We start from the raw sequence: 16924 nt of genomic DNA, 5'->3' as shown, positions 1-16924 counted from the left end.
CTGGAAAATGGGGATCCATTACCAGGCATCATTTTTTCACTGAAAAATGACTCTCTTTAGTAGTAAATGAATGCACAGTGATCGATGGCTGAGGAAAATACCTGTTTAGTGTAATGACTGGGTGTCGAATTCTTTACTACTAACAAGATGAAGACAGTGAATTTAATATTTTACAAAGTGATGAATGACGTAACATACATTTTGCCATATGCATACATTGTGACATATTTGCCTGGTTATATCTGCTTTCATTCCTCAACTTTATATTTATACTTCTATCACAAAGTACTAATTGTGATCATTATGGGTTCTGTGATGGAGATCTGTTTTGACAGTTTTCAGATGAATGGATTAACCAGAAAATAAAGATAAAAGCATCAGTTCTAGCCTTGTCTTCCTTATCTGACTATCAGCATTAAGGCAGGGTATCCCAGTTGTTTTATTTAACCTTTAGATGAAAAATAACTGCAATGGCACAAGTTCATTTTATGACAAAAAAGTGAAAACACTTTTCACATACTGCTTGTTTGTAGCATCTCACCTTGCTCATATGGTGATTCATGGTAATTCATGCACTGATAATGGTTCATACAGAGCATCAAAGCCATGTAAACATCAAAGTCATATTAAAATGTGAATCCATTAACCCTTGCTTATCTTGAATGTGTTTGCTGGCAATATACAGGTGACTATTCCTAAGGAACACACATAAACCTTGTTCATAACACTTGCATTTCACTTCGAAGGTGCAACATCTGCTTTATATATGGCAATGTCATATCACATTTCAAGAGACACATTTCAAGCCTTGTTTGACAATGAGCAAGGGGTTCTGTTTTTCAAACAGACTAATGCTAGAAACAGCAGATTCAGGTTCGGGTTTGAGACACGCAAGGGTAGATAAGGGCAGGTTTTCAAAATGTGGAACAGTAGAGGAGAGATACTGTACATGCAGGTAGTTTATGAGTCAAAAACCGCCCCTCAATGTCAACGGCTGACATAACTTTTGGAAGTGAAGCTGCTCAAAACCCAAGAAGCAACAGGATTGAAGAGGCTTGAGATAGGGAGATGCACAATACCATAACCACATTCCCAAATGTGACATGCAGCATTCACCCTTGTTGAAGGTATACATAGAACAGCTGTACTCACTGGTTTCCCATTCCTGTGATGTGCAGTAGACAGAGGAGACACACACACATACACACGAGCACAGTTAAATGCGACTGAATGACATGTACGGTGTTGGAGCGCAACAGAGAAGTTGCATCACCGCTTGCAATGGTCACATGGCATGACCACAGCACAAAAACAGACACACATCTACAGAGTCCATCATACAAACAACACACAAAAACAATACAGCTGCTGTAAAAACCATTAATCTCACAGGTTAATTAATGAACCGAGCTGAGCCTTGAGTACCTTTCAGGAAACATTCAGTTGCTTTGTGTGGAGACTCTTTCGCTCGTGCCTCTACCATAGCACTGATAAGAAAATAACACACTCAGAAGCTACTTCACTTTTGTGTGTAAATATTGTCAAATATTGATTTTGGCTCACCCTTACAACTATTATCTCACTTCTCAGCATCAAACTGTGAGGATTTCTGCTGCCAAGTTACGAACAAAGTCTCAACACGTGCCAAAGACCTACATTCTCGGAGCTGATTCACCTTGCAGGAGGCCATTTTTTTTTAAACTATTTTTTGATGATATCTTAGATCATCTGTCCTAATCCTACACGTGGCCACAGAAATTCTTTGAGAGCTGCAGACAAGGAGAAGGTAGGATCACTTTATCAGGCTGAAATCTGGCCTGAAAACCAGAGCTGAGCAGTCTTTTCACATCCAGGTGCACAGGATCACACTGCAAGTGGTGTGGATTTAACAAAACAGTATCAGACACAGAAATCAGGTTAGTTCATACAATGCATTTTAGGGTCCTCTTCCTTGTATTTTTACTGCTAGGCCTTTTTCTTTCATTTTAGAAATCACATCCTGTTTTGACTGTGGTTAAAACATTGTAACTGCTTCTAAAACCCTTTTCCAAACAAACATTTCAAATGATTCATCAGGTTAAACACTTTCACTTGCAGATCCTGGGTCTTTGGAGAAATGGGTGCTTTGTATTCAGAAGTTATTACACTTGACACATAGCAACCAGTGCAACTGCAGTCAATTGGGAATCATAAAATGACCCAACTAGTGCAATAGTGGTGCTTTGACAGATGCCAAGTCAGATGGTGTCAATGACAATAAGAAATCTCCTCTTTAAGTGAGCTTAATATGAATGAATGAATGAATGAATGAATTAATTAATTAATTAATTAATTAATTATTACAGCAGATAGATAGATAGATAGATAGATAGATAGATAGATAGATAGATAGATAGATAGATAGATAGATAGATAGTAAAACAAAACCCAAAAATAGGAAAATTACACAGTAGCTGAATGGTGTCTACTTAAATAACTAAGTAATATATCCTTGTCTTTCTCAGATAAACTATGAATTTTACCAAGCAGTTACAGCTATACTAGTTTATATAACATCAGTCTTTGCATAGTCCATGTTAGTATATGACATTCTGTTATTCTGAGGTCGCACAGTGCAAATACATCCTCAAATCCTGAACTTCAGCAGACTGCCCCACAGAAAAGCTAGGATGACTTCTATATGTTTTTGTGTCACCAAATCCCACCCAATCAGTCAAAGGCCTATTTTAATCTAAAGGAAAAGTCCTTATCAATGAGCGCACATAGGTAGTTGAGACCAGCTGCTGCACTAGACTAATATAAACACATAACCAGGGCAGGAAACCGCGCTCTAACATCTGCCTGGTGTTTGACTCATGCGGATAAAAACAGTGGCTCCTACCTGCGATTGAACTGTCAGCAAAGGTCCAGCAACCGCGTCCGTGCGTCCGTATGTCTCTCCGACTCGGATCTCTCTCACAAATCTGTACTTGGCAACCCTCTCCGGCAGCGCTCCCCCTGACGTCACCCCAGGGCAGGGCTGCGCACCGACCAATCAGAGGCCGAGCTGCGCCGCACAGGTAAACAGTTCTGGAGCGCCATTGGTCACATCTCTGCACCCGTGACTCCGTGCTGTACTCCAGATAAAGGGCGTGTAGGTGAGTTCTGAGTGCGGTTTTGACCCCTGCTGGGCTCACATGTACTTGGTGCGGTTATAGAAAGGCTGAGAGGCATTATCACGGTGTAACTGTGGTGATTATCTCTCCAAACAAAGAAAGCAGCAGGGGAATGTTTCCAGACGCAAAGCAACACATCACATCACGCCATGGGATTATACAAAATAAAGTCCTGATTTAGCCTAGAACAAAATCAAACTTTACATTAAGGCTATTACATTCACCCATGACATTAAAAGTGCCAGATGAAGCACACTTAGGGCTTTTCTGTGCAGGTTTGGGTGCCAGGTGCGTCTTTCTACTGGTTTCCACTTAGTGTGGTCACAAATTAGTTTGTTGTGAATGGATCTAGTGCGTCATCTAGTGGAATATAATATACCAAACACACAAGCGTCAGTTTTTTTAACGTCAGCTTCACAGAATTTATTGAGTCCATAACAGAGGTTGATATGGTCAAAAAAATACATCTCAACCCCCCTCAACCTTATGGACCATTTACTTTGTGTGTTTTATTGTTGTTGTTTTCTTTCTTTCTTTCTTTCTTTCTTTCTTTCTTTCTTTCTTTCTTTCTTTCTTTCTTTCTTTCTTTCTTTCTTTCCTTCTTTTTTTTTACTTGACTCAAAAATGCTCTTTCTTTACTAAAAACACCATGACTGGAGAATATACATTTACAGTTAATATTTCACAAGAAGTTAATAAACTGAAACAGGTATCCAGATGAATGATCTTGATTTTGCAAATTAGGTGTTTTTCGCTGTTTTTCAGGAAGAAAAACCTTGATCAATGAAATTCTTTGGATGATATATTGGGATATGATGATGATGACGATGATGACGATGATGATGGTGATTCTTATTAGTATTATTGTTAGTTGTATTAGTACTAGTAATGGTAGTATGTAATCAGAACTCAGACAGCCTTAACTGTCATTGTGTAAATGCATATAATAAAATCAGTTGTAGCTTCTTAAGTGATTTATTTTTCACATAAAAACACAGAACCCTTGACACTCACTAAAAAGATGAAAATGCAACTTAAAAATATTTTTAAAATACCTTAAAAATTAAAAATAATCAGAATATTCAGTAGCAGTGGTACTTATCCAGAATAAAAAAATAAAATCTTTGTTAAATTTTAAAACACTGCTTATAAATATTATCATTATCTGTATTTGTTGTTTATATTTGCATATGATTTACAATATAATTACCAACATGTTTTGCATTACCTACACATCACAAGATTATTATTGATAGATATGTTTCTGTGCGCAAGTGTAGAAAGACACTGAAGACTGGGGAGATTGCTTATTACATGACAGATGAATCCATATAGGCCTGCACTTCACAAATTAAGAAAAAAACACCATGAATAACACACTAAAACTGGTCAAATATGGTAAATATGCATTTAGCTGGGGGCAGCTGTGGCCTTGAAGGAAGGGGCTTATAACCAAACGTTCAACACCTAGATTTCCCAGACCAGTGACAGAGATAGAGTTGGCTGATATGCCCTTGTGTAAGGCACCCAACCCCCCATTTCCTCCCCAGGTCCCTGACATGGCAAAACTGAATGCTTGTTTCCCCAGATAAGTCCAAACTCGAGGAAAAAACAAATTATAAAAGTCACAAGAATGCAAGTCATAATGACTAGTGGATTTTTATAATAGAAATCATAGGTAAGAAGGAACCAGACCAAACAGAGCTTTATAAATCAGAATAATCCAGCAGGTATACCTTCATGTATTCAAAGAAGGCCATTCATCTTGGTTGAGGCACCCATATGGAGAACATCACCAGAGTCAAACAGAGGTATGTATGTCCAAAGGGAAATCACAGAAGGAGACACACACAGTGAAATATCTATCTTCCGGCTGGTCTGGGTAATTTATCTAAAAAAAGAATTTCTGTAACTATTATCTGTCAATTTAAAATCAAAACCTTTTAGAAATGCGTCCTCCGCTTTTACGTGCCATTACGACATTCTTATTACAAGTGAATCAGAATCAGAATCAGCTTTATTGGCCAAATATGTGAACACATACAAGGAGGAGGCATCGTTTTTGTCTTTGCTCACGATGTACAATTTCAACATAAACCCAAACACACTTAAACATAGACCTAATGTAAACAAACATTCAGCTAGAGACAAGGACAACAATGGATTGAGATTTACAGCAGATTTGTATTGAAATATGTACAGAATGCAAATGGAAGTTTTATACAGTGAGTGGATGTGTACAGGGATCCTGTCTATTAAAAATATATGTTGGTGTATATATTATTTACAGTGGATTTGTATTGTGGATTTATATTGCAATATGTACAGACACTGAAGACACAGCCACCAGTGTATGTGTAGGCCTATTTGATATCATGTTCTACACTAGGGGTGTCAAACTCATTTTAATTCAGGGGCCAGATTCAGTTAAATTTAATCTGCAGTGGGCCGAACCAATAAAATAGTAACATAATAATATATAAATAATGTCAACTCCAAACTTTTCTCTATGTTTTAGAGCAAAAAAAGTTAATTTACATTATGAAAAGGTTTGAATCTACAAATTATCCTTTCAAAAGATGTGAATAACATGAACAAACTGAAAAAATAAGTGTAACTTTAACAATATTCTGCCTCAGTTTATCATTTCCACATGTACAGTACAGGCCAAAAGTTTGGACACACCTTCTCATTCTTTGCATTTTCTTTATTTTCATGACTATTTACATTGTAGATTCTCACTGAAGGCATCAAAACTATGAATGAACACATGTGGAATTATGTACTTAACAAAAAAGTGTGAAATAACTGAAAACATATCTTATATTCTAGTTTCTTCAAAGTAGCCACCCTTAGCTCTGATGACTGCTTTGCACACTCTTGCCATTCTCTTGATGAGCATCAAGAGGTGGTCACCTGAAATGGTTTCCTAACAGTCTTGAAGAAGTTCCCAGAGATGCTTAGCACTTGTTGGCCCTTTTGCCTTCACTCTGCGGTCCAGCTCACCCCAAACCATCTCAATTGGGTTCAGGTCCGGTGACTGTGGAGGCCAGGTCATCTGGTGCAGCACTCCATCACTCTCCTTCTTGGTCAAATATCCCTCACACAGCCAGGAGGTGTGTTTGGGGTCATTGTCCTGTTGAAACATAAATGATGGTCCAACTAAACGCAAACCGGATGGAATGGCATGTCACTTCAGGATGCTGTGGTAGCCATGCTGATTCAGGTTGCCTTCAATCTTGAATAAATCCCCAGCAGCGTCACCAGCAAAGCACCCCCACACCATCACACCTCCCCCTCCATGCTTCACGGTGGGAACCAGGCATGTAGCATCCATCCGTTCACCTTTTCTGCGTCGCACAAAGACACGGCGGTTGGATCCAAAGATCTGAGATTTGGACTCATCAGACCAAAGCACAGATTTCCACTGGTCTAATGTCCATTCCTTGGGTTTCTTGGCCCAAATAAATCTCTTCTGTTTGTTGCCTCTCCTGAGCAGTGGTTTCCTAGCACCTATTTGACCATGAAGGCCTGATTCACGCAGTCTCCTCTTAACAGTTGTTGTAGAGATGTGTCTGCTGCTAGAGCTCTGTGTGGTATTCATCTGGTCTCTAATCTGAGCTGCTGTTAATTTGCGATTTCTGAGGCTGGTGACTCAGATGAACTTATCTTCAGCATCAGAGGTGACTCTTGGTCTTCCTTTCCTGGGGCGGTCCTCATGTGAGCCAGTTTCGTTGGAGCGCTTGATGGTTTTTGCGACTGCACTTGGGGACACATTCAAAGTTTTTGAAATTTTCTAGACTGACTGACCTTCATTTCTTAAAGTAATGATGGCCACTCGTTTGTCTTTACTTAGCTGATTGGTTCTCGCCATAATATGTATTCTAACAGTTGTCCAATAGGGCTGTCAGCTGTGCATCAACCTGACTTCTGCACAACACAACTGATGGTCCCAACCCCATCAATAAGGCAAGAAATTCCACTAAGTAACCCTGACAAGGCACAGCTATGAAGTGAAAACCATTTCAGGTGACTACCTCTTGATGCTCATCAAGAGAATGCCAAGGGTGTGCAAAGCAGTCATCAGAGCTAAGGGTGGCTACTTTGAAGAAACTAGAATATAAGAGATGTTTTCAGTTATTTCACACTTTTTTGTTAAGTACATAATTCCACATGTGTTCATTCATAGTTTTGATGCCTTCAGTGAGAATCTACGATGTAAATAGTCATGAAAATAAAGAAAATGCAAAGAATGAGAAGGTGTGTCCAAACTTTTGGCCTGTACTGTATATTTTAGCTTACAGATCACAGTGGATCTACAAACACACAAAACATTTAATAACAGGTAGAATCTTGTTAAAATTGTGTTTACTTTTCTTAAGACATTTCCGGTTGTTCATATTTGTTCAGATTCTTCATTTTTTGCAAAATTATACTTTGTTTTAGTGTAAATACATGAAAATATGTACATTTACAGAGAGAAACATTTGGAGTTGTCATTATTTTTATGTTATTATGATGGTATTTTACTGGTCCTGCCCACTTGAGATTGAATTGGTCTGAATGTGGAACCTGAACTAAAAGGATTGTTAATATTCATCCCAAGGGCCAGACTGGACCATTTGGTGGGCCGGATTTGGCCCTCGGGCCGCATGTTTGACACCTGTGTTCTACAACATACTGCAAACAACACACAATATATGACAAACCGCTTGAGGCTAGCACAACGGAGATTAAGGACCCATGAGACCAGCACTACAGGAACTGAGGGCCTTCAGATAATTACCATCATCACCATTGTGTCACTTACTATTAATGAAGCTGTTGGTGTAATACCTCCAGCCGCCTAGGGGCGCTGTGGTACACACGGCGCTGTGTTCGTGTCCAGTCTGTCTCTCTCTACATGATACACGCTGAGATGCCAGTTGCCTAGTGACGAAAAACTATCGCCTGCCTCTGATTTCCTGCGTTTTCAAAATCTCATCGCTGGTACTGAGCTAGCGCCAAGTTTTCCAGCCAGATTTGAGATGTTTATATCGGCTTAATAACTCGAATATGCGACAAAAGAACGCGGGCGCTCCCGTTTGGAATGTTGTGTAAGCGCTGTGCACTCTCTGGTCGCTTTATGGAGATTTTCGAAGAATTATGAATAATTACATTTTCATCAGGGTTGTCGGGAAAGGGAGCTATGGTGAGGTGAACTTGGTGAAGCACAAAACAGACCGAAAACAGGTGAGGAATTGTTATGCTTTTCAGTGTGAGTTCCGCCTGTAAACCTTAAACTAACTCATGTGGATGGTTTACACTGATTGTTTATGTAGTTACTTAAAACGTTAACTGAAGTACAGTCACCTGGTTTGACGCTACAAGCCCATTGTGATACTGCACAGCTAGCAGAGTTAGCTAAAGTTAGCTCAAGTGTTTATACCTATATCTGAGATTGAAACTAGCTTAAATAATTGATGTAAAATGCGTTGAATGCAACATCCACTAATGCAATTGATTGGAGAGTAAAACTACTCTGATCAATAGTGGTCTTACAGGACTCATCACTGGTCAAATAGTGTTGTAATCAATACCACCTAAACTGAGACCAGATAAAAAGGCCTTGAGAGGATGAGATCCCGGACTAGACCAGATAATGTTCATAATAATAGCAGTTACACAAAAAATGTGATTGATATAGTATGATATGGTCAAACAAGTTGATGTTTGTATCATAATTCTGAAATAACACTATCTGTAAGGTGATTTAACTTCAATGGGAAGGTTGTTTTTGTTTTGTTTTTTTTTGTTTGTTTTTTGGTATTTTAGGTGAGATGTTTTACATCAATTCACATTAATGATGGTCACAAATAAATCTGACAGTGCTCAGGTAGTTTAGTGACATCCTCACATTTTTGATCAAAACAAGGCTCAGTAAAAATAAGGTCAAGACTGAAATGAGACCAAGACCTTAAAAAATGGTCTTGAAAGTGGTCTTCATCACAACAACACTAGGTAAAAGCCTGGGAAAACTTAACTTAGTGTGTGAATACATTTGTAAGAATAAAACCAAATTCACCCAAGTAGGAATGATGTTTTTTCCATATTACTGTGCCTTTCTTTCATGAATGCTCACATTTTCAGAAACATTAATAAGGTCAAGGTAGCTCAAGTTGTTTTTTTCCCCTCCTGTCTTTCCCAGTATGTAATAAAGAAACTGAATTTAACCACCTCCACCAAACGGGAGCGACGTGCTGCAGAGCAGGAGGCGCAGCTCCTGTCTGAGTTGCGGCATCCTAATATTGTGACCTACAGGGAGTCTTGGGAGGGAGATGACTACCAGCTGTATATTGTGATGGGTTTCTGTGAAGGCGGTGACCTTTATCACAGACTTAAACAGCAAAAGGGAGAACTCTTACCTGAGAGACAGGTGGTGGAATGGTTTGTCCAGATAGCCATGGCACTCCAGGTATGATATCAAGTGGGATTTAACATGTTTTTATTATTGATATTGATCGTTGGAAGTCATTTGTGTGACTTCTGCTTTGCAGTACCTGCATGAGAGGAACATTCTTCACCGAGACCTGAAAACACAAAACATCTTCCTGACAAAGACAAACATCATAAAAGTTGGGGATCTTGGAATTGCACGAGTATTGGAAAACCAGAACGATATGGCCAGCACACTCATAGGGACCCCCTACTACATGAGTCCAGAGCTTTTTTCGAATAAACCCTATAATCACAAGGTAATTTGATTGTCTATCCTTACTATGTCTAATACATATGTAGGAGAGATGGTGGAGATTGTTTGACAGTTTGCTGTATGTCTTTCTAGTCAGATGTATGGGCCCTGGGTTGCTGTGTATATGAAATATCCACACTGAAACATGCCTTCAATGCAAAGGACATGAATTCACTTGTATATCGCATTGTAGAAGGAAAGGTGAGTTTCATATTTGCTTTACAGTTTGAACTCAAATAAACTTCATTTTTTATAAATTATCCTCTCCCATATGCAATTTAAGTGCAAGTCTTTGATCTCCATGCAATGATAGATGCTTTTGAACAATACTGTCATGGATGTAACAGCTGTGAGGTAAACATTTGGTGACTTCAGTAATGATGTCTTTGGTTTTCTCAACAGCTGCCACAGATGCCAAGTAAATATGATCCCCAACTGGGAGACCTGATCAAGAGTATGCTCTGTAAAAGACCCGAAGACAGGCCTGATGTTAAACGCATCTTGCGGCAACCCTACATCAAACGACAAATTGCAATGTTTCTTGAAGCCACAAAAGAGTAGGTGTTACTTCCTTTGAATTGTCTTGGGATTGTTTTAACTTTTTCTCAGCTTGTGTTGCTCCAGGTCTAATTAAATTATCATTTCTGTTGAATTTCTTTGTTTTCTTACCACACTAGAAAAACTGCAAAATCAAGAAAGAAAACTGTGGATGGCAGTGGTGACTGTAAGACCAGCAGTGCATCATCTGTGGCGTCACGGCAGCCAAAATATGAAAGACTGCCTTCAAGTCCCCAACCAGAACCAATTCCCAGGATGAAATGGGTATTGCTTGTTTTTTCTTTAACCCATGTTATTATTTATAACGACTATTTGGCCATCATCACAATAAGAAAATCACATTGAATCATTTTGGGTATGGTGCCACTGTTGCACTAAAAATGTAATACAATGCAGTATAACACAGTAAAGATGCACAAATGCATAACTACATTTTGGGAGCATGTTAGAGGCTTTTATTATTATCACTTTGAATCAATTTCAGTATTTATCTACAAATTCCTAACACACATGGTATTCACCCTTTCCTGTGCATGTTTAATTCAATTAATTTATTTAACTGACATGTGTTACTGTTGCTGTTAGGTGTAAATTGATATACCGCTACCCTTTAGAGATGCTTTAAGTCTAGACAGTTTCTTTCTTTTAAGCCGAGCTTTCACTTTTTTATTAGAAGAGTGTGCTTATTCCTGTTGTTTTTCATTCAAACTCAGCAAGAAGAAAAATTACAACAGCACCGAAGTCGAAATGGTGTCTCTGACCACACTCCAACCCCGACACCTACACCTCTACTTCCACCTCTTAAACCCTCTTCATCTGATGCTCTCAAAGCCAGCAACGCATCCCTGGCAACCCTCAGCAACATTAATATTGATATCCCAGTGCAGAAGGATGAGGACCTGTGCAGGCAGGTGCAGGGGCCCCAGTCAGTTATGTCACAACAACGGGCAAGCAATGAAGCAGCGCACAAAGAAGGCAAAGAAAGAGGGAAACAAGATCCTTCTCCCCCTCTTTCTCCTGTTTGGCCCCCACTGAAGCCTGTATCATGTGTTGGCAGTAGGGGAGGAGATGAGTGGAAGGCATCCAATGGATTGTTAGACGTTCATTCAAAGGCTGCACCACACCCTGGGGATGCAGTCTTTTTCATAGGGGACAAACAGATGTCAGATGTAGATGAAAAGGATGATACTATGGAGTTACTAAGAGAGGCTGGCATTCACAATCCAAACCTAGTGGTCGAGAAGGAGGGTGTTTTTTCTATCAGTGTCCTTGAGAAGAGATCTGGGCACAAACCCCATACAGAAAACATTACAGAGGTTTTGGAAACCGATATGGACAATAAAAATGACACTGTGACCCTTCCCAAGGGAACTCCAACACAACATCATCCCTCAGACATCCAAGTAAGTGCCCACACTGATCTGAAGGATGTTTTCTTTGTTTTAATGGATTAATCCAGTTTTACTTATTTCTGTTTTTGTAGGAAAGCCTAGATTCTACTGAAAAGCTGTTAGAACCGTTACCTCCAGTACTGGTGAGAGTAAAATTTGTGTTTATTTTGTAGGGTCTTGCTAGCATCAGTTAGAAAAGGATGTGTTTTTATTACTGCAAAAACCAGTAAAATCAAATAATAAAACATAAATATGATTTTCAGTGAAGTTACCATTTTAATTAGTTTTGTCTGTTTTGTTTAAGGTGGCTGCCCATAGACCTCTACCAGCTCCTCCTGTTGAAAACATTACAGTGCAAGAGAAAAAGAGAAGCAAGAGGACCACAGAGAGCAAAAAAACTAGTGTGACAGCACCAACATCTACGTCAGTTAGTGCCTCTAAGGATAGTTTCCTACCTCTACCGCAGGTGACTTTACCCTTTCCATTTGCATTCTAAACATCACCAGGTGCTGGTTCTTAATTGGCGAAATTACGGACCAATTATATTTTCAGGATCGTCCGCTGTCTGCCAGAGAGAGAAGACGACTGAGGCAGTCTCAAGAGAGTGTCTGTCAGTCAGGTACTTAGTTACCTTCTTATTGTTCTTTCTTTTTGGACTTGAGCTTTAAAAAAAGATGATCAAGAAGGAACAGAGTTACAGAAGATTTGAATGACGCAGTGGAAAAAAACAAACCTGTTTTACTTCAGCAGACTGTAGAGAAAGCATGCCCAGTTGTATTTATATTCACTGAGATTCAGAGATGCCAAAAGTACACACTTGATTTCGTCAAGATATACATATTTTTGTAAAAGTGGAAATAGATTCAACTTCTTTACTAAAATACAAGTGAAAAAGTGTAGGCTCTGAAATGTAGTCAAACTCTATAAGTAAAAGGAAGCTTTTTATGTCTTATGTCTTTCTACATTGTTTTTGCCTTGTTATTTTTCCAATTCATTTTTGTATTTTTTTGGGGTGTCAAGGATGGATAAACTACAGGAAGGGATTGTTTTACTTATATTTCTGTTTCATTCATTTAGGTTCAAGTTGGTCTTTATGCTTGGAAGGCATGCAATGATGCAAAGATGAAGGTGCAGAGAGGAAAAAGTCTCAAAATATGTGTTAAAATGTTGGGAGTAAAAGTGAAAAAAATGTTCAGAATTTAAATACTCAAGTAAAGTCCACAGAGATTAATTTACAGAAGATTAGCAAATTAGATCCAGTATGTAGAACTGAGTGATGGGGGAACTATGCAGGGAAAAAACATTATCTCAATATCAGGTTAGTTGGTCTTTCAAAGTCTTTAAATTTTTGATTTTCTTCTGCAGGTATAAATGCTGTAAGAAGGTCATCGTATGATATCACATCCACCAAGGCCAAGCCCCACAACACCCCAGTCAGCCGATCAGTTTCTGACTCCAGTGAAATCAGCAGTAAGGTGTGATAAACTAACACAATTTATTAATTTAGTATAAAATATATATTTGGTGTAAAACTTAGTATTTTATGCTGTCAGTATGTAATGCATTTACTTAAAGGGTAAGGGCTGTTTTATTTTCAATTCCCTATATGAAAGTTGTAAGCCAGTCAGAGCTGTGTATTAATGTGTTAAAACAGAAGTCAGCCCCAGAGATTTTGTCCAATTAGTGGTGTGCATTTCACTACAGCAAGAGAGAATTCCAGAACGAAGGTCTGATGAAGATGAGTGTAGTTCATCGACAAGTTCAACTGAGCGCTCAGAGGTTGACTGCAGAGAAAGGTGAGAGTTATAAAATACAAATGTGTGGACATTCTTTGCTGCTCTTATTTTATGCTCATGCATTTGCTGTTTAACATTGTATGCATACATTTTCTATACATTTTAATCAGCGTTTATGACTTCTGTTTAGGAGAGCTGAATCCAATGACATACGGGATTTAGTCCATATGATGACACAGACTTTAAGGATGGATGGTGGAAACGGAGTGTGTGATGTGGACAGACGTTCAACTGCACTGCCAGAATTTAAACTCAACAGAAAGTACAGGGACACCCTGGTGCTTCATGGGAAGGCTAGAGAGCAAGCAGAGGACTGGTCACTTGGTGAAATACCTCAAGGTGAGATAGTTTCAGCCCGCTCTATTGTCACCTTTCTTTGGGTAATTTTGTGTTTTTAAACTAGCTTGTTTCTCAAAAGGAACATCTGGTCCAGCCAAAATCCGCAGGGCCATAGAACACCTGAGAACAGATGTGGTGAAGGGTCTGGGAGTCAAGTTGCTGGACAGAGTCCTAGAAGTCATGGAGGAGGAAGATGACGCTAAACGAGAAGTACGTCTTTTAAAACACTGTGATAAACATTTGTTTTTAGTTCTTCTTTGTACAGCTAGAGTTATCTAATCTGTACAAACAATGCAATAGTAATTCATCAGGGATGAAAAAGTTGACAAATATACACATAATACATATTTGGATTTAGAGTTAGTTTTATCATGCAGAAAGTGGGACAAGCTGGCCTTCGGTGTAAATTTACTGCAGCAGAAGTACGGGGTTGTACTGTCACTGCAGTGTTTGACTTTGAAACCACCTCTATGAATTTGTGGTCTGAAACTTCACAGTGAATTATTTTAGTGAAAAATAGCTTTTACATAATTTATTAGGTTAATGCATGGATATAATGAAATCAGAAATAAATATTTTTTTCATAAACATGTATCTTATTCATTCACAAATAAATGAAGACCTTTGAGTTAAGTTGGACTGACCTGTGCTGAAAATAGTAAATTAATTTTCCAAGACCCACATGCAAACCTGCTACTTTTAGACAGATTTGCGTTGCCAGTCTTTGTTTTTCTACACTAATCTGTTTTCATAATTTTTTTTCCTTCCCTGCAGCTGTGCCTTCGTGAACAGATGGGAGATGAGAAATACGAAGCTTATGCTGTGATGGTGAGGCAGCTGAAATTCTTTGAGGACAATGCCTTCAAAGTTTAGGTGGAAGAAAAGACTCTATACTCAATGACTTTCCATGACACCACTTGTAGAGACTGTCTCCAGAAAAATCAACAAACATGTTGGATCAAGACGTTCAGATCAGATGACATTTTGGGACTATTTGCTTGTTAGGCAGTACCATTTTCTATGCTGTTCTTTACATGCAAATACACATTTTCAGATTTTGTCATAGAAATGGCACAGCAAATCTGATTTTTTTTAAAGTGTGCCACTGTAAATAACTATGTATTTTTTAAAAACCTTGTTTCAATAACATTATTAATCCTGTAATCGTAGGATATCTATGCAAAGCTTTTCAGTGATGTTGAAATGTTCACCTGTTCGCTGCTGTAGAGTACTCTGGTTTATTTAATATTATATGATAGAATTTTAATTTGTTTTTCCACTGCTGTTTGAAAACATTTCATATGTAGACATGTATTTCTTCATTTAATGTAGATACATGGCAGAATTATCTCTAATAAATACTGATCATTCTTGTTTTCTTAACTTTTCAAATAATGAATGGACAACCCGATTTACAAAAGTGAATGTAGTTTTTGTTTATTGACAGAACACATGTATACTTCCATAACTAACGCTCTAAACTTACTTTCCAATTGATTCAAATGTTAACTGTAGAACAAAAATCTAAATGATCTCCAATACAAAAAGCAGGCAGGTAGTTGTGAGTTACTTGTGCTTCTTCTTTTTGATACTTTCCTGAGGTTTTTGGCTGGATTCACCACTGCTCTCTGGTACAAGTGGCTGCCATGACAGAGGGTTCTTTCTATACATGGGCCATGGAGGCAGAGTCAGCTACAACGAAAGAGAAAGCCAAAGCAAAGCAAAGCCTGTTAGTCACTGAAGCTTCTTCTCATAACAAAAATGTGCAACTGAAGAAAATCAGCTGTGATGAAGAATGTGTTGTCAATCAAAAACTTACCACACAGGACACAGCAAAACCAGCCAAAACTATGTACACAGTCCACCCAAACTGTTCAATGATCAGACCATACACAAATCCAATTACCTGTGAAGACATTGTAAAAGCAATATTAGTGAATCTAACATTAGTTAAGAGAAGAAAACAGCAAAAATGTACGAACGAGGTGTTTATTACCGCAGAGACGAGTATTATCCCTTGGAAAATCTGTTCAGCCAGCTTTTGACCCTTATAATCCTGTAACAGAAGTGGAGAATAATAACATTAAGCTATATTACAGACAGACAAATAATACGGGATAAACAATAAATAATAAACCCGTGTAAATTGCAGGAAAAGTACACAAGCCAGATACACATAAGCCTGACAACAGTGACAATAAGCTAACGTTTCCTGACTCAGTAATGGAATGCACACGTAAATAAATAAAAACCGTTGGAACAGTAGCAACATGCCTTGTAAGATGTGTAACTTTCTCCCAGTTTACAACGACTAAATCCACTTAGCTGGTTGATTTTGACATTCGGGTGTATAGCATTAGCAAGCAAGCAGCTGTGAGCACTTCAAACACTACAAAATACAACAGCATGAAAGAAAAAGATGGCTATCGCATTAGCCCAGCCGCTAATCAGATTAGCTAAGTGATACATACCATATGTGTCGGAATGGATTTGAATATAGATAGCATTTTTCCACTTCAAATAATGCAAACGTAGAGATTTAGTTCAAACAGGTCCAAAACGACACAGTTAAACATCCGGTTTCAAAAAGATACGTCGTGTTGTAAAAGGCCCCATCCACCTCCTCCCGAGTGTCGTAACTTTAGTAAGCTGCGCAGGATCACTGATCTATATGTCATACGGATTGGCTGTAACTGCGCTGCGTGTCAGTAAGTTTGGTTAGGCATTAGTGAAAGCTTTAGGATCCGTCAAATATTGCCTGAAAAAAAAGTCTGGAGCTTTTATTTTAATATTTATATTATACAAGCACAGTTTTGCCTTCAACATCTTGTGTTTAAAAATGTACATATAGTGCAAAAGAACGATGATAGTAATTGATGTAAGTTGATAACAGAAATATATTCTATTTTTTTAGTCAGGTATATTTTTTGCCTTCTCTTACTATGTGCCACTGCG

At 38.4% G+C, this 16924-nt stretch overlaps 3 protein-coding genes across 5 annotated transcripts in view; 1 reads left to right on the top strand and 2 right to left on the bottom strand.

The window, feature by feature from the left end:
• The window catches only part of camk1b (calcium/calmodulin-dependent protein kinase Ib), a 51975-nt gene extending 48955 nt beyond the window's left edge, over positions 1–3020 (bottom strand). Inside the window, exons 1-2 of one of the 2 annotated variants that reach the window (XM_030134563.1) lie at positions 2882–2963; positions 1153–1165 (exon numbers count right to left, since the gene is read on the bottom strand). In XM_030134563.1, coding sequence (XP_029990423.1) covers positions 1153–1163 — 11 coding nt within the window. In that variant the 5' untranslated portion in view covers positions 1164–1165; positions 2882–2963. Of the gene's footprint in view, positions 1–1152; positions 1166–2881 lie in introns of both variants that reach the window. The other variant, XM_030134564.1, reaches the window with a different exon arrangement.
• A 5034-nt stretch (positions 3021–8054) lies between these two features.
• On the top strand, positions 8055–15342 carry nek4 (NIMA-related kinase 4). Of its 2 annotated transcripts, none has more exons than XM_030134560.1 (15): positions 8055–8387; positions 9343–9609; positions 9692–9889; positions 9979–10086; positions 10288–10442; positions 10563–10707; positions 11157–11846; positions 11927–11977; positions 12139–12300; positions 12387–12453; positions 13200–13309; positions 13539–13630; positions 13761–13969; positions 14049–14179; positions 14744–15342. In XM_030134560.1, exons 1-15 carry the CDS (start codon positions 8301–8303, stop codon positions 14840–14842), a joined length of 2571 nt encoding a protein of 856 aa, XP_029990420.1. In that variant the 5' UTR covers positions 8055–8300; the 3' UTR covers positions 14843–15342. The 2 variants fall into 2 exon arrangements, with proteins under 2 accessions (XP_029990420.1, XP_029990419.1); XM_030134559.1 differs by having other exon boundaries at positions 14046–14179.
• Positions 15343–15390: 48 nt separating this feature from the next.
• On the bottom strand, positions 15391–16595 carry spcs1 (signal peptidase complex subunit 1). The gene is made up of 4 exons (XM_030134568.1): positions 16441–16595; positions 15966–16025; positions 15789–15875; positions 15391–15661 (listed from the first exon to the last, which is right to left on the bottom strand). Exons 1-4 carry the CDS (start codon positions 16474–16476, stop codon positions 15536–15538), a joined length of 309 nt encoding a protein of 102 aa, XP_029990428.1. The 5' UTR covers positions 16477–16595; the 3' UTR covers positions 15391–15535.
• Positions 16596–16924: the final 329 nt, after the last annotated feature.

Source organism: Sphaeramia orbicularis, chromosome 5, assembly GCF_902148855.1.
Source record: "Sphaeramia orbicularis chromosome 5, fSphaOr1.1, whole genome shotgun sequence".
Taxonomy (NCBI): Eukaryota; Metazoa; Chordata; class Actinopteri; order Kurtiformes; family Apogonidae; genus Sphaeramia; species Sphaeramia orbicularis.
Note: the sequence above shows the minus strand (reverse complement) of the source record. Positions and strands in the feature narration are given on the sequence as shown.